Raw genomic sequence first — 24,151 nt, forward strand, 5'->3', positions numbered from 1 at the left:
GTATGATTTCTGTACTTGTGTGACTAGCATAAAACCAATATGGCCAATGGCATTATGTTGTAAATGCCAAAGAGAAAGGAGACTTGGATTCTCTGACCTTTCCACATACCTATTGGGGAAGGGTGAATAGGTAGCCAGGTACAGGAAGAAAAAGATTAAATTAAAATCTTTTCTGCCTGACCAGGCAGTGGCACAGTGGATAGAGTGTCGGACTGGGATGCGGAGGACCCAGGTTCGAGACCCCAAGGTCACCAGCTTGAGCGCAGGCTCATCTGGTTTGAGCAAAAGCTCACCAGCTTGGACCCAAGGTCGCTGGCTTGAGCAAGGGGTTACTCGGTCTGCTGAAGGCCCACGGTCAAGGCACATATGAGAAAGCAATCAATGAACAACTAAGGTGTCACAACAAAAAACTGATGATTGATGCTTCTCATCTCTCTCTGTTCCTGTCTGTCTGTCTGTCTGTCCCTGTGTATTCCTCTCTCTGACTCTTTCCCTGTCCTTGTTAAAAAAAAAAAAAAATCTGCCTGACCAGGCGGTGGCACAGTGGATAGAGTGTCGGACTGGGATGCGGAGGACCCAGGTTCGAGACCCCGAGGTTGCCAGCTTGAGCGTGGGTTCATCTGGTTTGAGCAAAGCTCACCAGCTTGGACTCAAGGTCACTGGCTTGAGCAGGGTGTTGCTCGGTCTGCTGAAGGCCCGCAGTCAAGGCACATATGAGAAAGCAATCAATGAACAACTAAGGTGTCACAATGTGCGATGAAGGACTAATGAGTGATGCTTCTCATCTCTCCATTTCTGTCTGTCTGTCCCTGTCTATTCCTCTCTCTCTGTCTCTTTCTTTGTCTCTGTAAAAAAAAAAAAAAAAAAAATCTTTTCTTATACTGATGAACCATTTACAGGCATTTGTCCCTATGGAAACGACCCCTCCCCTCCTGAAGCATGTAGTTAATGTATGTATCTCTAAACAAAAGGTATAAACTTATGCCATGATGTCAGGTTTTTTTCCCCTCCCGTGTATAATTAGGAGTATATAAACAGCCCCTGAACAATTTTGGGGGTCTGCAAAATTTGGGTCTGTAGCCCTGTGTCAGCATATTTAATAAATTTCCACTTTTAATAAAACTTTTCAAAAACTTATTTGGACTACGTGCCTCTACTAAAACCCATGGAATTGTGGAATTGTGTACTTTACAACAACATTTGCACAGAAGAGCACTGATCTAGAACAAGGGGTGGGAACAATAGAGCTTCTGACCTATTTAATCTTCTTCTCTGTTGTTTCTAATGTCCGTAAGCTCAGGATGGTTTTTACATTGTTAAAGAGAAGAAAACAAGCCAAAAGAATAATAGTTCATGTCAAATAAAAACGATATAAAATTCAAATTTTGGTTTCCAGACAGAAAGTCTTACAGGACAAAATCATACTCATTCATCTACGTACCGTCCTGGCTAATTTAGCGCGACAGGGAGAGTTCAGAGCGGTTAGAGATCACATCACCCACAAAACACCTAGAATAGCTATTCTCTGGCCCTTTACAGAAAAAGTAGCCAATAGCTGATTCAGGGTAATGTTGCAATTAAAAGTATTCACCTAGCCCTGGCTGGTTGGCTCAGCAGTAGAGCGTCGGCCTAGCGTGCGGAGGACCCGGGTTCGATTCCCGGCCAGGGCACACAGGAGAAGCGCCCATTTGCTTCTCCACCCCTCCGCCGCGCTTTCCTCTCTGTCTCTCTCTTCCCCTCCCGCAGCCAAGGCTCCATTGGAGCAAAGATGGCCCGGGCGCTGGGGATGGCTCTGTGGCCTCTGCCCCAGGCGCTAGAGTGGCTCTGGTCACAACATGGCGACGCCCAGGATGGGCAGAGCATCACCCCCTGGTGGGCAGAGCGTCGCCCCTGGTGGGCGTGCCGGGTGGATCCCGGTCGGGAGCATGCGGGAGTCTGTCTGACTGTCTCTCCCTGTTTCCAGCTTCAGAAAAATGAAAAAAAAAAAAAAAAAAAGTATTCACCTAAAATTAAAAAGTCAATGTAATTTTCTAAATAAAAGAAAAAAAACACTAGCTCATGAAACACAAACCTCTGACAGTTGCAGAAGGCATTTCTCACTACTCTGCCACATGTAAACTGCAATTCCAGTCCCACCGACCTTACAGTCCCTACCCTGCAGGGACATCCCTTCCTTAATGCCTTAGCGCCAACACGTCTCCAACTGAAATGCTCTTGCCTTAGGTACACAGAGTTTAACTCCATCGCCACATTATGTCTTTGGTGAAATGTTACTTACCCACTGATTTTAAATTCAGCCCACTACCCTATTATACTCAGTACTCCTTTGTCCTGCTTCATTTAATCATTATTTTTGACTAGGAAGTCCTTAGTACCGTCCAACAAACAATTTTATCACTACACGTGAAGCTTCTTGTTTCTTATCTGACTCAACACATTGGGAAAAGTAAGCCCCCATGGGCAGGGGCTGCTATTCCTTGACTTCTCTGCTGTTGTAAGTGTCTAGAACATCTTCAAGCCCACGGTAGGTGGTCCGTCCCGCTACCGCAGTAAGGAAGGACAGAACACAGCCTCACCCAGCGAGAGCAGGTTCCTGATGTTCTCCAGCATCACTTCCTTGTACAGGCTCCTCTGCGCAGGGCTCAGCCTCCTCCATTCCGCCTTTGTGAAGACCACGGCCACATCCCTGAACGTGATCGGTACCTATTAACAAGCAATTCATTAATGAGCAGCAAGTCACCATCAACTTTCCAAACTCAAAGAGTAAATCTCGTGGCCCTAGAGGGTCAGGATCTACAAAAGTTAGTACAATTCTTTCCCTGGTTCACAGTCTTATGTTCCAAATTCTTTTGACCATGACTATGGCTTTGTATTAAAATTGATGGGGCACATAGTTGACACATACAGCCGTTTCTGGGCCCTAGATATTTATGATTTCCTAGGAGAAGTGATTTGTGAATCAATTTGAAAGTCGGCCTGACCAGGCAGGCTCACACTGGATAGAGGATCAAACTTGGATGCAGAGGATCCAGGTTTGAATCCCGGTATCACCATGTTGCGTGCGGGCTCATCCAGCTGGAACGTGGACTCAAGAGCATGAGTGTGGGGTCACTGGCTTCAGTGTGGGTTCATAATATGACCCCATGGTCGCTGGCTTGAGCAAGGGGTCACTCCCTGTGTTGTAGCTCCCATCTCAAAGACAAATGTGAAAGCAATGATTGAACACTAAGGTGCTACAATGAAGAATTCATGCTTTTCATCTCTCTTCCTTCCTCTGTTTCTATTGGTCCCTCTTTCACGGTCTCTCTGTGTCCAAAATAAAAATTGAAACCTGAGAGTGTTGGTTCATGCAGTTGACCTTCAGGATGCACTATGAAAGAATTTTGAGACGGCAGAGTTACAGATGGGCAGAAAAGTTTTATTTTGAAAGGAACTTGATGTCCACAGTGTATAATGCAACACAGAACTCAGAGCCTGTAGCAGAGGTCTCAAACTCGCGGCCCGCGGGCCGCATGCGGCCCGCCGAACAATTTTGTGCGGCCCGCAGACTAATCCACAAACTACAGTTTCTGGTCATTTTGTGACGCTGAAAAGTGTTGCGTAACAGTTGCCTTTTGTAGACCTAGTGCGGCCCGCCGAACGGCTGTGATCTTGCTCTGCGGCCCACATGCTGAATTGAGTTTGAGACCCCTGCTGTAAAGGAAGGGTGAAAATGCAGTCCAGGGACAGTGTAACTCAGCAGAGAACTGAAACGCTGTTTCATTTTACATAACAGGGAAATTTATTTAGACTTCCTCGTAGTCTCATATTCGTATGTTCTCCTTCCTTCTTCCTTCCTACCTTCCTTCCTTCCTTCCTTCCTTCCTTCCTTCCTTCCTCATCCTGTATTCCCTTCAATATACTTCTTTTGTTAAATATTGGAGATTTAAGGTAAAACATTGAGGCAACTTTGGAGACCAACCCAACTCACTCCTAGGCTGTGGCTCTCGTCACTTGTTCATGTTTTCTGACTTGTCTTACAAGTTCAATTAAGACAATTGCCCCAGAATATGTGGCTAATACAACAGGAGGTGGCTTGAACATGCACCATCACACTGACCCTCCACATCCAGAAATGACAGTCCTTATAGCAGGGCTTCCGGACCGTTCTGCCTGATCTACTTATGTAACCTGAGGTTAATGAAGGAAAACAATCAACACAAGGACTACTTACACAGCATCACCAGACAACACAGCAGCAGCCCGAATCTTACATTAAAAGCTAGTTAAAACAAAAGACTAAAAAAAAAGAAAGAAATGAATTTTAAGTATTAATAAATCACACCAAACTAGGGAAGAACACATAACCAGATCAGGAAGATTAAGCCAGGGCTGAAAAATGGGCCTCCCACTGGGCACATTTAGGAGGAAGTGCCCTCTAGAGAGAATGGGCCATTCAGGAGTGTCTGACACCCTACACTTTCCTATGGGAAAAGTTTGGCTGGAGACTATTCCATGAGGACCCTTCCTGCATAGCCTCTAGGAACAAAAAAGGTTTCTGCATTCAGAATAATTAACTAGGCCTGCAATCAAGTGATTAAGAACATCCTTCCCAGTTTGGAAAACAACAGCAGGAGATCTCTACCCAGAGTCAAAAACTCAGTCATTCCTGCAAAAATTCCTTTTTTCGTAAACTTTTCTGTTCATGCTATTTGAGTGCAAATTCACATATTTTTAAAATACTGTTCCTCCACACTATGCTCTGCTCCTCCACTGATTGAAGAATTTTAATAGTAAAAAAAAAAAAGTAAGTCCGCTAGAAAAAACAGTATCTTTAGCTACTGTGATGTAAAATGAAATTAAATATTACATTAAAAATTTTTAATAATCTCAGTTTTTCAAAAATATCCCTTATATTTTGAACTTTGCAGGGCTCTACTATTCTTGGGTAGATTTTCCAACAAGGAAAATAAAACACATAAATGCAGGAGTCATTCTAAATTGACCAACTTGGTTCCTGAAACAGGCATGAACATCTAATGTTGATTGCTTTTTCCCTTCCCAAAAAAAGAGAATATCCAGTTTGCCTATTCTCTGGAAAATGAGCCAGCATTTCATAATAAAAAGTGAAAAAATGTAACCCCAACTCACCAGTGTTTCGGGCTTTCCCTCCTTTTCTTGGGGCGAGTCAGTGCAGTTGGAAGGCAGACCTAGGGGAAGAACAAAGCTCTGAGGGTGCAGGCCTCCCAGAATGCCCCGGGGAGCAGCTCCTCGGAGCCCAGGACAGAGGGAGCAGTCCCTTTACTCAGCTGGGGTCACTACAGTGCTCTCAGCTAAGCCCAGAGCCTTACTCCTCCTCCTCACCTCTCCAGACTCTCAACAACTCTCACCTTTAGCCTCATGATTTAGGGTCAGATTCTTCATGGTCTCCACGTCTTCCCTGTTCTCCTCCCGGTCATCCTCTCCCAAGGCCGAAAGATCAGGCAATTTTATGGCACAGGCCCGGGGGGCAGACCTGTGTTTGCCCTGAAATTTTACCACCCAGCAGTGTAGACATTATTTCAGCACAAGATTGTTTTCTGCTCCTGCCCCAGGTCACTTCTCCGAACCCTTCTTGTGAAAGCCCACTGTGTTTCCACGAAGCCAGCACCTGTGGGTGGAGCAGCAATGTGACGTTTCCACACTCCTTACTGTACAAATCAGGCACTGCAGGTCCTGAGAGCTCCCACCCCAACCGCATCCCCACTCACTCACCGACTTGGGACAGAGTCGGCCCCACACAAACAAGCCCCAAAACCTTGAACTCTATATTCACAATTAGTGCGGGGTTCCCACACCATTCACACACGCATGACCCAAGTAGGTGTTCCCTTGCCAAAAGCAGGGGACTCTGCACCCCCACCCACCAAAGAGAATGCCTGTCTTTAGCTCTGGTTTACTCATGTGCTCGGAGCCCAAATAAACCTCGGAGAAGCACGTCTGCAGCCACCTCCGTATGTCCATTGTATGGCCCAGAACCATTCCAACTCCTCCAAAAAATGACTTGAGCCTGACCAGACGGTGGCGCAGTGGATAGGGCATTGGACTGGGACGCAGAGGTCCCAGATTCGAAACTAGGAGGTCACCAGCTTAGGGGCGGGCTTATCTGGTTTGAGCAAAGCTCACCAGTTTGAACCCAAGGTCGCTAGCTAGAACAAGGGGGCACTCGGTCTGCTTTAGCCCAAAAATAAAGGTAAATATGAGAAAGCAGTCAACGAACAAATAAGTTGCAGCCCCAAAAATGGATGCTTCTCATCTCTCTCCCTTCCTGTCCATCTGTCCCTGTCTAGCTCTCTCTTTGACTCTCTGTGTCACAAAAAAAAATTAAATGAGAATTCCTGCTCACCCGCTCCAGCAGGAGACGGAAGCACCTTGGTAGGACTCTCAACTCACGTCTTTCCAGCAAGCTAAATCTCATCCCATTTCCATGGCACTAAATACACGTCTGGGGCCATTCCCTGCTCTAAAAATGAAAATTCCCGCACTTCCCGTTCTAACTACTGCACACCAGCCTCACTCATCTCAGGTCCAACCTATCAGCTCCCACCACGGCTCCTAACCCTACTCGCCGCCGCTGTCGTCCCTCCTTCTAGCATGGTACGCGGTCCCGGTACGCGAACCTGCAGCAAACGTCCACATTGTTTCCCGGGTCATCTGAGAAGAACTACAATTCCCACAATCCCTTGAGGCTTCGCCTCCTATTGGCCGCAACACAGCGACCTGTAAACCACGACTTTAATACTGTATATCTTCACATTGTCTTGTATAATTACAGTCGACCCATTTTTTACATTTTTTTATTTATTAATTTTAAAGAGAGAGAGTGGAAGGCAGAGGGACAGAAAGAGAGTGAGACGGAGAGAGATAGAAACATGGATTTGTCGTCCCACGTATTGATGCATCCATTGATTGATTCTTGCTTGAAACCTGACTGGAGATCAAAACTGCAATCTTAGCATAATGCACGATGCTCTAACCACCTGAACTAACCGGCCAGCTTTACCCATCTCTTTTCTTAAGGTGCACAATATATATAAAATACATAATGATTCCGGAAAGCAGTCTGTTTTCACGGTTTCAATCAGAAACACTGCAGTTCCCAGGAGCCTCAGCGGCAGCATCTCCTGAGGTTTTCCCATCCGAGGGCCCTCGCGGTGCTCAACCCGAGAAGACGTTTGTGGTTTCCGAATCCAGCTGCTCTAGCGCACAGGCGGCTCGCCTGTTCTGCGCTTTGGCGTGTTTTTACCTTCACGTAACCCAGCTTAACTCATTGCGTTTAAGGCGGGTTACACACGTGAGTGACACCTAAGTGTGGCTCCGTGCTACCGGCCCGACCCTGTGGGCAGCCCCACGTCACTAGCAGGAAAATCAGGGAATGCAAAGCGGTCACCCCACTGTGGATGCTGTGCACTCGATTTCCTCTCTCCAAGTCAGCTGGTGGCAGAGAAATGCAGGACGACTTAACAACAGAGTACAGCACACGATGTGAAAACTGAAATGGGACGTGGGGAAGCCAGGTTCCGCCAATTATAATGAGGCTCCTCTCTCCTACTCCTCCTTCCACGTGATAGAGGTGTATGAAGTGTTTCCTGAGATGGACAGGGAAGCTCTAAGGAGGGTCCAAGCACAGAGGTGACTGGACCTGGCCCTTGCCCACAGCTCCATCCTCATCTCTGGCTTCCCCCTACTTCAGTACACAGTTCTACCCTCCTAGATCTCAATTTTCCTCCTTGAGTTAAACTCCTCCCTTCCTCTCTCTCTCCACCCGTCCCCATGTTTGTTTAGGAAACTCACCCTCCCTGAGCTGTAGGCTCAGATTTCCTCCAGGAAGTCTCCTCTGGCCCCAGTGTCTGATATGAATTTGCTGGATTGTTGCAGGAAAGCCAAAGCACCCAATGACCTTCTGTTCCCATCCTGAGGAAGTGAAGGTCGAGAATAAGCATTCCTGACTGAAAGCAGTCGCGTCCAGGGAAGGCCCAAGGACGTGTGTGCTTGGCCCAACTGGAGCTTTCTGCAGGTCTGGAATCAGACAACGATGGTGTGCTGTTATGTCTCAGATTGGACAAGAGAAATCTAATCAGTTTTTCAAAACTAAGTAATAAAATAGTATACTGTATTTTGCTTGTTAGTTTCTTATGCAAGATAACATATTTCTTCTTAATAAATTGGAATAGCTGAGCTCTGCAAGGTATCTCAATCCTGGAGAGATTGGGGTCCTCCACTTGCAGTATTGTTGCTGCCTCATTCATTTGCAGCTGCTCTTCATGAAACCCTGAACATGAACAACACTTAATCCCCAGAGAACATTTCCCAGAGCTCTTACCATTCTATTCTGTCCTAGTCTGTCCAGAGCTGTCAGTTATGAGACTGTGACCTTCTGAGGAATGCTTCATCTACTGTGGCACTGCTACCTTACATGTCAAGAATAAACCCTTGAGGCCCTGGCCGGTTGGCTCAGTGGTAGAGTGTCGGCCTGGCGTGCAGGGGTCCCGGGTTTGATTCCCGGCCAGGGCACACAGGAGAAGCGCCCATCTGCTTCTCCACCCCTCCCCCTCTCCTTCCTCTCTGTCTCTCTCTTCCCCTCCCAAAGCGAGGCTCCATTGGAGCAAAGATGGCCCGGGCGCTGGGGATGGCTCCTTAGCCTCTGCCCCAGGCGCTAGAGTGGCTCTGGTCGCTACAGAGCGACGCCCTGGAGGGGCAGAGCATCGCCCCCTGGTGGGCAGAGCGTCGCCCCCTGGTGGGCGTGCCGGGTGGATCCCGGTTGGGTGCATGCGGGAGTCTGTCTGACTGTCTCTCCCCATTTCCAGCTTCGGAAAAAGAATAAACCCTTGAATACATTATTCTCAGAAGAATTAATGATTCGATGGATGGATAAATGGATGATGGATGATGGATGGATGAAAGATAACTTCATGGAAAAGATTCAAGGACTTCAGCCAATTGCCACCTTCTGTTGGGGGATGGCTGTGTGTTCAGAGTCAGGGCAGAGCAGAGGTGGCAAGTTTGTAGCAGATGGTCACTTTAATTGTTCTTCCTATGGAAACAAACCATCCCAGTTCTTCCCAATACCACATGTCCAACTTCTGTTTCAGCTTTCTACAATAATGAAAACCATCAAGAAAATCACTCACTGAACTCTGTTCAACTATTACAACTCTTTGGCCTAAAAAACAGAGTCTCCCCAGCAACCCTGCACCCTGCTAAATGCCCGCGGGTCTTGCTGGGAGACAGCCGTGGGTGTTTTGAGTAGCTGTGCTCTCCTGAAATGTTGATTCCTGCACTCCCTTTTTGTTACTCCTTTCTGGGTGTTTTTATGTTGAAGAAACCAAAATGTTTAGGTAGTATTTCTCAGGAGATATCCACCGTCACAGGTACCCATGTTTATCGGGTCTACCTACACCTCTCTCTGCTTGGTTTGTCAATTTGCTATCACCTGAATTTATTTCCAGTTTACCACTAGATTTCACTGAGAGCCTAAGGTTCTTCTTCTGGAAATCATGAATAAATAAATATTCCTGAAAGTTGAATACAGGACCTTGTATGTATATGCATATGTGCATTTTTCTGAAAGGACATTTAGTAGTTTTTCTTAGTCTCCAATTTTATTATAGTGTCAGAAACATAGAGGGACAGATAGGCACAGACAGGAAGGGAGAAATGAGAAGCATCAATTCTTCATTCCCTCACCTCAGTTGTTCTTCGATTACTTTTTCAGATGTGGAACTGTCATATTGGGCTATTTGAGTTCAAAAACAGAGGAAGTAGGAAAGGATGTGGCCAAAGCACCAGGTCTTTGGACTAAAAAATAACACCTGGTGTATGATTGAGGTGTCTTGAACAAATTAGAAGGATGATGTCTCAGCAGGAGCCTTGGATTGGAGAGCTGTGGTGACTTGGCATTAAAGCTGTATATATGGGTCTTTCAACCCACGAGTACCAAACAATCCCAAAGCAATGATTCGTGATGGGAGGACAGGTCATAGCTAAAGAACCTTCACTTAGAATATGAAAGTCTAAAGAGAGTGTACCAATAAAATGTCCGTGAAAATTCAAGACTTGAACAGATGGTGAAGGAACAGTGATGTCTTGATGGGGATGAGAGGTTATTCAGCAGAGACCCAAGTAGAGATTAGAAGGAAATAAAGCCATGAGATGGAGCCTTCAGGGCCCCCAATGGGAGTCATCGTTTAGGAGAAGTTGCAATTCAGGCCTTGGTGATCTGGGAAGTTCCCTTCCCTCTGGAACCCCAATCATTCTCTCCATGCAAAGTCTCAGATTCCCCAATAAATCTACTAGATTTATGTGGGACTTCTTTGTTTCTCAAGGGTTGGATTGCTTGCAGGAAACCTGGGATGTGTATGTAAATTCTTTTCCAGATGCATGTGTGACTAAGGGGCACAGACTGAGCTTATGAAAGAGTTGACTGGAACAGAAGGACAAGAAAACATGAGGATGAACTGTGTATGAAAACTAAAAACCTGGGAGCCACGGCCATAGCCATGGAGATGCAGCTTCACATACAATTCTGGCAGTAGGTAAAGGAACAGTGGAGACAAAAAATAGCGGGCCAATCTGTTTAGTAGTTTTGTGACGCAGAAGAGCAACCCGGCCGGGAAGACAGCTTCCTTCTCACTCAAGTTTCTGAAACCCCTACTCGTTCTCAGCATTTATGAAAATCCTGGGGCCCCCACAAAACTCAGCAGGGCTCCCAAGCACCTTAGCACTCCCTCTTCCTATGCACTATCCGGCAGACACAGGCTGGGGGGAAAAACCATTCTCCAACAAACAATAGGAAACAATTGCCCCTCCAAAGCAGAAAGGATATCACGTCGCGAACCAGCTGCTACAGTCTCTTCCTTGGTCTCGAGCGGGAAAAGGTATGAAATTGAATTAATGGGAGACTGAGACTTAAAGATATAGAACGTGCACATGGGTTCGGGAGGATGCCACAGCAAACAGTCACTACTGTTCCCGAGCTGTCTAAATGGCTGACCCCAGAAGAGCATCTGTCATTTTTCCCAGGAAAATGTGGGCCATTAGCAATTCCATTTTTTGTTGTTGTTGTTGTTCTTTTTTTTGCAGGGACAGAGAGAGAGAGAGAGTCAGAGAGAGGTTTAGATAGGGACAGACAGACAGGAACGGAGAGAGACAAGAAGCATCAATCATCAGTTTTTCGTTGCAACACCTTAGTTGTTTATTGATTGCTTTCTTGTATGTGCCTTGACCGTGGGCCTTCAGCAGACCGAGCAACCCCTTGCTCGAGCCAGCGACCTTGGGTCTCGAACCTGGGTCTTCCATATCCCAGTCCGACGCTCTATCCACTGCACCACCGCCTGGTCAGGCGGCCATTAGCAATTCAATTAAGTTTCCAAGGCAACTCAAAGACAACCCCCACCATACCATTCGATCAAACTTTAAACCAATAAGAAACTAGCTTCCAGTCTCTTCTGGATAACATGGGCGGGACAAGCAAGAATCAAGCATAGCCCATTGTTAACCAGACAGGAGAGGTGGGAAGTTGGTCCAACACCTCTGTCCCCGAGATATCTAGATTGCAAAATACCGTGTTGGCTTATTTGGTCTCCGACAAATCCCCCTATTATGTTTTTTAAAACTTCAATTCGTGTGCTCTGATTCATAGTCATCTGAATTTCCATGTTCCGATTTGGAGGTAGACTGGAAAAATATAAAATAAACAACAAAATTAAAATAGCCAATGCTAATAGATACTATTACAAGTGTCCTAATACAGTGAAGTGATTAAAGCCTATTATATTATCAAGCAAAGTCTTAGCTAATACAGCAGAATCTAAAATAAAATCTTAGTCTTAAATGTCCTTAACATGTTAATGTAATTTCACCAAGTCCATGTTGACACCATTACTGCTTGATTCTTTTTTCTTTGTTTTTTTTTAAAGATTTTTTAATTATCATTTTAGAGAGGACAAAGACAGTAGAGAGGTAAGAGAGAGAGAAGGAGGAAAAATCAGAAAGCATCAATTCTCATATGTGCCTTGATCGGACAAGCCCAGGGTTCAGAACTGGTGATCTCAGGGTTCCAGGCCCATGCTTTATCCACTACTCCACCACAGGTGAGGACCACTTCACATTATTTGTAAATGCAACCTAACCCCAGTCTGAGAACTGTCTGAAGGAGGAGAAGTCACATATATTCAGGAAATGTCCACAGGGCACTGGAGTTGTGGTTACATTTTCACACTTTGCAGCTAGAGTCCAAGAACTAATCACCACTGCTTTTAGCTGGCAATGATTCAGATAGACTGGAAGAGCCATCTGCAGCACATATAGAGATAGAGCTTCTGTTTTCTTTAAACTGGAGAGATGAACCCAGGGGGCCTTTCCCTAGAGCTTTGCAGCCGTGGGGTGGTGAAGAGAACCTTGGGATACACTATGCTGGGTAGCAAAGGTAAATTCGTAACAGAAGTTGTCAAAAAAGAAATAGAGCTCTAAATTAGGAGTAGATCCCAGCCTAAAATAGGCATGGGGCATTGAGGCAGGAGGAATAAAAATGACACTATATATAAAACAAAGCAGTGGCAAATAAGACTATCAACACCCACAACAGAGATCTTTGAGGGCTGAATAAGAACTCGAATATTCAGGGAAGGCATATTAAGTGGCCCTCATGTCCATAAGAGACGAAATCAGTTTACCTACAATTTGGAAGAAATACCCTAGGCTCATCCACAGTGACGTGAGATGGGGCCAATGGACCTGGGCACCTTTAGCTTCAGTGTCAAGTCCCAGCAGGCTGGGCAAGGTTAGGTCACAGGTGGCTGAAATAGGGCTGGAAGAGACTGAACCCTTTCTTAGAGAAGCAAGGGGGCAGTGTACCTTCCAGTGTCCATTTTTCCCACAGCAAAGATATTGTCCTGGTGGGGGCCAGGAAGCCTGGCAGGCTTTAGCTCAATGACCTTCCTTTCCACTCTTCAAGCAGGGCCCTGATGGAGTCCTATAAGGCACCTTTGGGGCATTGGAGCCTTTAAGGGCATATGCCAAGAGCTGGTATTTTGCCTGATCTCTTTTGGTATCTGTCTGCCTTTTCTGTTCTTCTTGGTCACTATAGACTTTAAAAGCCATGCTCAGAAGATCTCGCTAAAGGGTTTGAGGGTCCTCCCTGCCTATATAAACTTTTTCTGTATATCTGGAGCTAATTGGAAAAAAGACAAAACAGCGTTATTAGCTGGATAACAGGTTTAACAGAGAAAGGGATGAGAGCATAGTAAAATAAGCCTTATACAATTGCTCTTGTGAAGTGAGTCTCTCATCCAGAATCATGGTGTCTTACCAATCATTCAGGAATCCACCGAGGAGCTTCAGCAGACCTAGGAAAAACACACACATATCCTCGGCCCCATAAGAGAACAGGGTCTGGCCTTTGCCAGATTCCTTTGAGCAGGTCCCTCCATCACACTTCAGGGAAGGCTTTCCTTGTAGGATTCCAGAGTCTCTCAGCTGCTGAATGACCCTGTACATCAGTATTCAAAAAATTTAAAGTGAAAAAAACATGGCAAAGATGATTTGCAGGAGTACAAGGGAATAATTTCCCTTTTTTTATTTTTTCTAATTGATTTTTAAGCATTTGATGTGCACGCACTACCATGCTCTCCCCAACCCTGAGGATTGTAAGGAATTCTCATCTTTAGGTCAAGTCCAAATGTCTGACAAAATGTAGTAAATGCTTTTTCCACATAAGCAGGGGCCTTGTCAGTTTTAATCAGTTTAGGAAGTCCAATAATAGAAAATGCATACAAACAATGAACTATAACATGCTTAGCAGCCTCTCCTGTTCTGGTAGAGTCTATTATAAATTCAGAATAAGTATCTACTGTAACGTGGACAAAGGACTGTTTGCCAAATGAAGGTATATGAGTAACGTTTGTTTGCCAAAGTTGTCCTGCTAGAAATCCTTGACGGTTAACTCCAAACAAAGGGACAGATTGTAGTATAGGACACTTTGGACAGGATTTAACAGTTTGCTGTGCTGCCTTTCCAGAAAGTTGAAACTTTTTACACAGCACTGCAGTGTTCTCATGATAAATAGCATGAGACTGAATTGTTTGATTTGTCGTGGTTGCCCAAATAATTTTCTTTTGGGTAGCCTGATTATCAAAGGCATTCTCTTGTGCTAAAGCGCTCCAGGGAGCATGGAGTGAGCTCAACTATGTCTTATAAAACATGGAGCTCTATGTTAATGTACAAGTCTTTGAAGAAGGAGAAATTGCTAAAATAGTTCCTCTTCAGTAGTTATACCTAAGACAGCAGTCTCTATCATGGAAACAACCATAAGTAAATATCTGCTGCCTGTATACAGATTACAGGAGGAACATGGCAAATGCTGAAAAGCCATAATAATGGCATATAATTTTACTCTGAGCTGATTTTAAGGTGAATGTTTCAGTATAAATTTGTCCATTGATTATTAAGACTGCTATTCCTGAGCTGGACCCATTAGTAAAGACTGTAGATGCTTCAGGAATGGGCTCATTAACAATTGTCTTAGGAAAGACAAATGTTGTAATTAATGAAAATGGAACTATTTTATCGGCTGGGTAGTGAGAATCAATTTGGCCTGCAAAATTTGCAAAAGCAATTTGCCATTTTGTGAAAGTTTCCCAGAGCCATTGTTGTTGATCTTTTGTAAAAGGAACAACAGTAATTTGAGGCTCAAAACATATAAGTTGTAAAAGTCGCCTACACCCCTTGATAATCAAGGAGGCGACAAGATCAAAATACGGAGATAAAACTTTTTTAGGAGTATTAACTAAATGAATCCATTCAATAGGACCTGAAGCTTGCCACAATAGTCCCTTTGGAGTGTAATTCGAGGGACAAATTAGTAAGGCAATTGATTCTTCAGGATTTATGCGTTTTAATTGTGCTTGTTGCAAGGCCTTTTCTACAAGCTGTAAAGCTTCCTGTCCCACAGCTGTAAGTAGCTGAGGAAAAGCTGGTTCAGTCGAGCCTCTAAGAATATGAAAAAGTGGCTTCAGTTCCCCGGTAGTTAATTTCAAGGAAGATCTAAGCCAATTAATATTTCCTAATAATTTCTGGAAATCATTTAGTTTGCAAATTATCCATCCTGATTTCTAATTTTTGTGGACGAATTTGTTGTCTCTCAATAATTTGTCCTAAATAAAAGAAAGGCAAAGATTTCTGTACCTTTTCAGGAGCTATATAAAGTCCTGATTTTTAAAAAAGAATATTCTAGTTGTTTCAAAATGGTCAATACAGTGTCTTTATTTGTATGAACAATAAAAATATCATCCAGGGCCCTGGCCAGTTGGCTCAGTGGTAGAGTGTCGGCCTGGCGTGCAGAAGTCCCGGGTTTGATTCCCGGCCAGGGCACACAGGAGAAGCGCCCATCTGCTTCTCCACCCCTCCCCCTCTCCTTCCTCTCTGTCTCTCTCTTCCCCTCCCGCAGCTGAGGCTCTATTGGAGCAAAGATGGCCCGGGCGCTGGGGATGGCTCCTTGGCCTCTGCCCCAGGCGCTAGAGTGGCTCTGGTCAAAACAGAACGATGCCCCGGAGGGGCAGAGCATTGCCCCCTGGTGGGCAGAGTGTCGCCCCTGGTGGGCGTGCCAGGTGGATCCCAGTCAGGCGCATGCGGGAGTCTGTCTGACTGTCTCTCCCCGTTTCCAGCTTCAGAAAAATACAATATATATATATATATATCATCCATATAATGAATTATGTATGCCTTAGGGTGCTGCCTTCATACTGGAGAGATGGCTTGAGCAATATATTTTTGGCACAAGGTAGGATTGTTAGCCATACCTTGAGGCAAAACTCTCCACTGGTATTGCTTCATGGGAGCCTGAGAATTAAGTGAAGGAACACTGAATGTAAAATGCTTGCAATCATGAGGGCTTAAAAGAATAGTAAAAAAGCAAACCTTCGAGTCAATAATTACAAAGTGAAAATTCCATGGAATGGCAGTAGGAGAAGGGAGTTTTAGCTGGAGAGGACCCATCATTATCATAGTCTTATTTATCACTCTTAAATCTTGTAATGTGGTAAGGTGCCAAAGAACTATAAAACTTAGTATTGGCAACGCCATTTTGAAGAGGAAGTGTCAGGCTTTCTGTCCTGTCCTTTCTATAGAAAATGGAAGAAGAAGGATATGAAAGTCTCTTGACTTACAAGGACAACTGGATCATTTAGTTTTAAGTTCTCTGAAAGGATTAAAGTTAGCTGAAGAACTTCCTTTCTCTTTCAATAAGAGACAAAATTTATATACCACCCTACACTGATTTTGTCTCTCCCTCCCTTCCTGGAATCCTGAGATTAATGTGCACCTCTAGGCAAAGGAGGGGAGATAAATACTAAAAGATTTGTGAATGACTTTGACTGTATTACCTTGAAAGTTTTCATGCTTTTTTATAAATCTTCTAGACAAATGTTATAATCTTCTTAATAATTGTGTCATACTGTCATGTTTCCCCCAATCTATATGTGGCCAAAGGTATACAACCAGCCTCTGAAATATACTTGGGGCTGCATGATTTGGGTCAGATATTCCCTGTGTCAGTCATATGCAGCTGGCATATTAATAAATGTCCTCCTTTTAATAAAACCCTTCAAAATTCATCTGGATTTGGAGTCTCTATGTAAACCCGCAGAAGTCAGGTATGGTACTTTACAACATTTGGGGGCTTGTCCGGGATCCGGTGTTTTGTGTCTCTGGGTAGGGAACCCCCAAATCAGCTGGTCTCTCCAGGGCTGCCTGACCCCGCTGGAATCTCAAGGAGAGGTACCACCTTAGACTTTCCAGAGCTCCTGGTTTCCTGTGGGTTCGGACAGTTCTTCGGTAGACACCCCCCAGTTCCCAAATTTGATGATTTGGACAATTTGGCAGAGAAATCAAGGAGGTAGGTAAAGCAACTCTTTTGCTTTACTGAATTCTGTTTGGGACTAGTACTGGTCAGTCTGTTTGAGACTAGGATGTAGGTAAGGTAGATTTGTGGCTTTGCTAAGTTGTGACTCTGGAGATATGTAAGTAAGGCAGGTCTTCTGCTTTGCTGAGTTGGGACTCCGGAGGAGTGTAGGTAGGGCCAATCTTCTGCTTTGCTGAGTTGGGGCTAGTCTGTCTGGACCTACTGCGTAGAGGACCGAACGTGACCACACTCTTGCAGTGGGCTCTCCAAGACCGAGACGTTGGTGGAGAGTTTTAGGTCCTGACTTAGGCTCATCTGGGACACATCTGGTTGTACTCTCGAAAGCGAGCTTCCAGAAATGTCCATTTGTGTTTGCACATTTGGTCATGCTCTAGGAAGACAATTAGTGGGAACTGAGTCAACCAGTTTGATTGTTCTGCCTTGGGCTTCCAGAGACGTCTATTTTTGTTTACACATTTGTTTATGCTCTAGGAAGACAATTAGTGGGGACTGAGTAACACTGAACTTCCGGAAACATCTAGTTGTGCTCTCAGAGAAAACCCTGAGTGGGGACATTTGGGGTGCTTTCAGGAAGAGACCTGAGTAACTGAGTTAATACTGAGCTGATCTGCCTCGTCTAAGGACTTCCAGGTACACCTTTGTGTTTGTTGAGCTCTCAGTCTTTGTTTTAAATGTTTCTGTCTAAAACCCCAGAGTTGTGTGGGGCGAGTGGAAAATCTCTGGTGCCGCAGTCTGTGAGCACCTAAAAGGCCAGTAGGGGAAACCCCTTCCCTTGTCTATTAAGCGTGCTTTGTTTCTCAGAAAAAATATCCAGTATAATTTTAACTGGAATATGTAAAGCATGCTCATTTAAATTTCTTGATTTGTGATTCATGTCTGTGAAGTCTTTGTTTAATGTTTAAATGTGTCTGTTTTTAAGGCCTGAATTAAGTTTTTGCATGCATCTCTAGCTTCAAAGCATTCTGTCTGATTTCTCCCCTGAAATTATTCTTTTCTGTTGGCTCCTTCCACTTGTCTAATAATTAATTCCTCTATAGTCAAACATCCATTATTCTGAGAGCTACTTAATTATCTGGAGTAGGCAGGCATTTTCATGCGTTTGTGGCTATTTGATTAATTATATCATAAGCAATTAGCTGGTACTCTAATTGAGTTGCAATATGGGCATATTGTCCTTTCTCATTTAACATATCTATAGTACCAGCAACCTCCTTTTGCTGATTTTTCTCACCCTGCTTCACAGCCTTTTCATGAAAGTCTGACTTCCACAGCAAATAATCACCCCCACAGAGACAGGCACGAGCAGTCATCTTCCAGTCATTTGGTGGAAGAGCCTTTGCACTAATAGTATTTAATAAATCAAGTATAAAAAAAGCAGTAGGTCCATACTGAGTACAAGCAAGTTTAAGTTCTTTCAGAGTTTTACAAAGAACAGGTTCATGTTCTCTCACTAGTTTCCTCTTATCATCCTGTCTTTCTACAACAGGAAAACAGGTAAGGCCATTTATTCTTTCCCTTATGTTTCGAGCCTGGTCTATAGGTTGTTGGAACAGAGATTTCCCAGATTTTGAGTTAAAGACTCTGGAATTAGCCTGATAAGGGTACAGAGGAGCAGAGTGTTGAGTGTAAGAAGAAGCCAAGGGCAGCAGAGGCCCGGGGGTTAAGGCAGCCATAGCCACAAAATTTTTATTTCCTGAGTCATTCTTTAGACTCCAAGTTGTTTTCATATTGACATCCCTCCATTTCAGGCTCACCCTGATACTTTTTAGATGATTCATCCTCATATGAAAACATTTCTACAAAAAGTTCTCTTATTTTTGGTCCTAGCACTTACTTACATAGTTATTTTTCTCCCAAATTATTTATTATTATATTTTCCCCCAAAACTCTACTTAAAAGCTTCACTTTTTTTTTTTTGTATTTTTCTGAAGCTGGAAACGGGGAGAGACAGTCAGACAGACTCCCGCATGCGCCCGACCGGGATCCACCCGGCACGCCCACCAGGGGCGATGCTCTGCCCACCAGGGGGCGATGCTCTGCCCCTCCGGGGCGTCGCTCTGCCGTGACCAGAGCCTCTCTAGCGCCTGGGGCAGAGGCCAAGGAGCCATCTCCAGCGCCCAGGCCATCTTTGCTCCAATGGAGCCTCGGCTGCGGGAGGGGAAGAGAGAGACAGAGAGGAAGGAGGGGGCGGGGGTGGAGAAGCAAATGGGCGCTTCTCCTATGTGCCCTGGCCGGGAATCGAAGCTGGGTCCCCCGCACACCAGGCCGACGCTCTACCGCTGAGCCAACCAGCCAGGGCCTAAAAGCTTCACTTTTTAAAAGTCTTATACTTACTTTGTGTGCACACCTCTGAAAGGATTCATTACTTTGTCCTTTTCTTTTTCGATGCCCCATGTTGGGTGCCAATGTTCTCGAGACAGCCATGAGAAGTCTATTTCAAGGTCTTGAGCAGGAAAACCTTTGAAATTGAATTAATGAGAGACTGAGGCTTAAAGATATATAACATACACATGGGTTCAGGAGGATGCCAGAACAGTGGATAAAGGCCACTATTTCAGGGGAGCAGGCTCCTGCATTGTTGGGGTGAGGGTTTGAGCCTCACCTTTGTTAGTTCTTAAGTCTTCTCCTGATGGCCCCTCTTCGACTGTGTCTTAGGTTGTTCCTGTCTTCAGGAATCTTACCCGTCTTTGACTAACCAGCCATTTTAGGGGCTAAACAGAGTTATGTGATTGAGGGAGGAGCAATGACCCTTTCGAAATGCTTAGTTTTATTATTTTTTTTTAGCAGCTGATGATGCTATCTTTTAAAAACTTATAATACATTTTCCTGCCCTGGCCGGTTGGCTCAGCAGTAGAGCGTTGGCCTGGCGTGCGGGGGACCTGGGTTCGATTCCCGGCCAGGGCACATAGGAGAAGCGCCCATTTGCTTCTCCACCCCCCTCCTCCTTCCTCTCTGTCTCTCTCTTCCCCTCCTGCAACCAAGGCTCCGTTGGAGCAAAGATGGCCCGGGCACTGTGGATGGCTCCTTGGCCTCTGCCCCAGGCACTAGAGTGTCTCTGGTCAGGCAGAGCGACGCCCCGGAGGGGCAGAGCATCGCCCCCTGGTGGGCAGAGCATCGCCCCTGGTGGGCGTGCCAGGTGGATCCCGGTCGGGCGCATGTGGCAGTCTGTCTGACTGTCTCTCCCTGTTTCCAGCTTCAGAAAAATACAAAAAAAAAAAAAGATAAAAAAAAACAAACTTATAATACATTTTCCTTTTCAATTTCTAGAGCTGATTGCTATGTAAAGGCTAAGTTGACTGCCTTATTATCTTCTTCTCTGGTCCTGGCTAACAGAAACTGGTGGAAAATGTCCAAAATTTCCTCACTTGCTTAGGAGCTAGGATCCCATTTATGCTAGGCAACTAGAAAATTTTTCTTGAGGTGGTCTCGACTGTCATAAGTGGGACAGCATATGTACAGTACAGATTCTAACAATCCTGTTAGGGTTTGAGGCTTCCCCGATAAAGGAAATTTTGAGCTTTCTATTTCTATAGGTCACTTGGGAAAAAAGGACTTAAATTATTTCCTATTACATTTATGTCTCAAATTTGAATGATCTAGTTACAAGCATCAACCAAAATGACCAATATTTTAATAGGATAAATCTTATATTTTACTTAATCACAAATTTACATTCCAAAAAAATATACCTTATTTATGCTGTAATTTTATGCACACTAACAGATAATGTCTAGAAAAGCCCAAGAGAAACAGATTTTTGTTCACATTCTTTAGCCGTTTTAATCTGGGCTCAAAACTTAAATGTTTCCTACTACCACAATTAGTTATTTATTTTCTATTTTCTCCATTCTACCTATTATGTTGAGAATTCTACTTTTTAGCCAATCTATAGTAATATTTGTCATTCTGGGTTTGGTGACCTAACATTGAACAATACTGCTTCAAAAATGATAATAAGCTGAACATTTATACACCACACAAAAAGACATTATTAATAATCAGTACATATTCCCTAGTATTTAAACCAAGATTTCAACATCACAGGGCTATGAGATAGCCAATAAAAAGGAGAATTAACAAAAAGCTCTTGAAATAACATATACATTTCTAACATGGAAAATATTTTTTCACACACCAGTGGAGGGCTACAAGCCACCCCCCCCCCAACCCATAGAGGGCCCACGTGACCCCCATGTCCTAGGGAGGAGAAGGAGAGAGACAGCCGGAGGGCCTGTCCCTGACAATATCATCCCCTATAATCCTACCATTCATTCTCCTTCATGAAGCTGTAATTCATTTTAAGAAACTGATAATCAACAAGGTCCACACCCGTGGTTTGTTCATTTCTAAACATTTCTACCTGGTCCTGTTCTCTTTTCTTTCTCTAAGATCTTTCTGGAGAGAAGTTTTAATCTTTTTAATACTATTCCTACCCCTTAAATGAGCAAGCTTTACTTATTTTAATTAAAATTACACCATAGATTTCCCTGATAAAGAGAACTTACAAAACAGAAAATTTGCCTGACCAGGCGGTGACACAGTGGATAGAGCATCGGACTGGGATGCGGAGGACCCAGGTTCGAGACCCCGAGGTCGCCAGCTTGAGCGTGGGCTCATCTGGTTTGAGCAAAAGCTAACCAGCTTGGACCCAAAGTCGCTGGCTCAAGCAAGGGGTCACTCTGTCTGCTGAAGGCCCATGGTCAAGGCACATATGAGAAAGCAATCAATGAACTAAGGTGTCAAAACGAAAAACTGATGATTGATGCTTCTCATCTCTCTTTGTTCCTGTCTGTCTGTCCCTATCTATCCCTCTGTCTGACTATCTCTGTCTCCGTATTTAAAAAAAGAAAAAGAAAACAGAAAATTTACTATTTTACATTTACACTTGATGTTTAGGCACACAGTTCAACAGAAAAGCGGTTCACCACCAGGAGCTTCCCAGGTGCTCTCTTAGCTGCGTTCATGAAACTCAGGCTTAGGCATCAGAGATCCCCATTCACACATGAATCACTCAGGGGTTTTACACAGAAACAATAAAAGCAAAAAATGAGATCGCGACCAGCACAGAGGTGTCCCTGGAAGTCCGAGGCAGGACTGATTAACTCAGTCCCCACTAATTGTCTTCCTAGAGCATCACCAAATATCCCCACTAATGTTTTTTCCTGAGAGCATAACTAGATGTCTCTGGAAGTCTGAGACAGGACCCAGTCCCCACTAATTGCCTTCCTAGAACACAAACAGATGTGTCCCAGAAAAGCTCGAGGCAGGACCCAAAACTCTCCACGGACGTCTCGGTCTTGAGAGCCTATTGCTGAGTGAGACCGAGTCCAGTCCCCATGCAATAATCCAAACTGACTAGTCCCAAACAGAAAAGCTAGAATTCAGAACAGACAAAAAGCTAGAATTCAGTAAAGCAAAAGAGTTGTTTTACCTACCACCTTGATTTCTATCCTGAATTGTCGAATTTGAGGACCAGAGATGTCTGCTGAGGAGTTGTCCAAACCCCACAGGAAAACAGGAGCAATAGAACGGCTCAGGTCATGCCTCTCCTCGAGATCTCAGTGGGGTCAGTCAACCCTCCAGAGAGACCAGCCAATTTGGGTGTCTCTACCCAGTGACATGGAACACTGGATCCCAGACAAGCCCCCAAATACTGTAAAGTACCATACCTTACTTCCGCGGGTTTACGTAGAGACACCAAATCTAAATAAATTTTTAAGGAGTTTTATTGATTAAGCTGGCTGCATATGACTTACATGGGGTATAGCTAACCCAAGTTGTGCAGTCCCAAATATAACTCTGAGGCTAGTTATATACCCTTAACCACAAACAGGTTGGGGGGAGCAAGATACAGTCATTAACAAGCTTATAACATTTGTCCAGAGCAGGGGTAGTCAACTTTTTTATACCTACTGCCCACTTTAGTATCTATTAGTAGTAAAATTTTCTAACCACCCACCAGTTCCACAGTAATGGTGATTTATAAAGTAAGGAAGTAACTACTTTATAAAATTTATAAAGCAGAGTTACAGCAAATTAAAGCACATAATAATAATTACTTACCAAGTACTTTATGTTGGATTTTCGCTGTTTGGCAGAATAAATCATTATAAAACAACCTACTATACTTAAATCTATCTTTTTATTTATTTATTTATTTATCTTTTTATTAAATCTATCCTTTTATTTTAATTGCTCCACTACCACCCACCATGACAGCTGGAATGCCCAATAGTGGGTGGTAGGGACCAGGTTGACTAACACTGGTCCAGAAAATCTATAAAAAAATGTTAAAACTTTCAAGGTAACACAATAGTGATGTCGTTTTACATATCAAAGACATTCAAAAATCTTTTAGTGTCTATCTCCCCTCCTTTGCCCCGAGGTATATGTTCCTCTCAGGATTCAAGGAAGGGAGGGAGAATTAAAATCAGTGTAGGGTGTGTAAATTTTCTCATATTGAAAGGGAAAGTGAGTTCTTAAGACAACCTTTATCCTTTCAGAGGACTATAGTTAAACTAAATGACCCAGTCATCCTTCTAAGTCAGGAAACTCCCATATCCTTCTCCCTCCATTCTCTAAAGAAAGGATGGGGAACAAAGCCTGACTTTTTCTCCTAAAATACTAATATTAATTTTTGCAATGCTTTGGTACCTTACTACATGGCCATCATCACTGCCGCCTGGCCAACACAGGTTCAGGTTTGATTTGGACAGGCAATAATGAAACAACAGAGTCAAAAACTGGTGGGCTATTACCTTTAATCCTAGCCTGCACCCGGCGGGCAAGAAATACACACAGAGGAAAAACACTTTCCTGCCCACTCAGGGCTCCCAAAACCACTGACTTATCTGAGTTTCCTATAATCAAAGGCTTCTACCTCACCAGATTTACTCACCTCTGTTCTCCATCTCCTTCTCTCTGCACAAACTGGTTTCTCCTTCAGGACTCCACCATCTTGACTGCCTCTCCTATGCAATGCTAATTTCAGGAACCCAGAGAGAACAAGCCCCCAGTATGCCCCATTTTATAGTGTAGAAATCAAAATCTTTAAGCCAGTATACAAATAAGAAAGTCTCTGATACAAAGCCATTTATCTCAGGCATAAATGAGATTCCTCATCAAGAGTAAACCACCTCACATCACGCAACAGTCAAGGATGTGGGAAAAAAACTTAGCTTTGAAAAAAATCTTAGTATTAAAAGAGCGGGAAAG

The 24,151-nt window shown here is 44.1% G+C and overlaps 1 protein-coding gene across 2 annotated transcripts in view; it reads right to left on the reverse strand.

Annotated features, from left to right (window-relative positions):
- Positions 1 to 24,151, reverse strand: part of LOC136405144 (zinc finger protein 337-like) — a 71,693-nt gene that overhangs the window by 36,996 nt on the left and 10,546 nt on the right. For both annotated transcript variants that reach the window (XM_066384211.1, XM_066384212.1), the window contains exon 4: positions 2,577 to 2,703. In XM_066384211.1, the coding sequence (XP_066240308.1) occupies positions 2,577 to 2,703 (127 nt within the window). The remainder of the gene's footprint in view (positions 1 to 2,576; positions 2,704 to 24,151) is intronic.

Source organism: Saccopteryx leptura, chromosome 5 (genome assembly GCF_036850995.1).
Source record: "Saccopteryx leptura isolate mSacLep1 chromosome 5, mSacLep1_pri_phased_curated, whole genome shotgun sequence".
In the NCBI taxonomy this organism is placed as follows: Eukaryota; Metazoa; Chordata; class Mammalia; order Chiroptera; family Emballonuridae; genus Saccopteryx; species Saccopteryx leptura.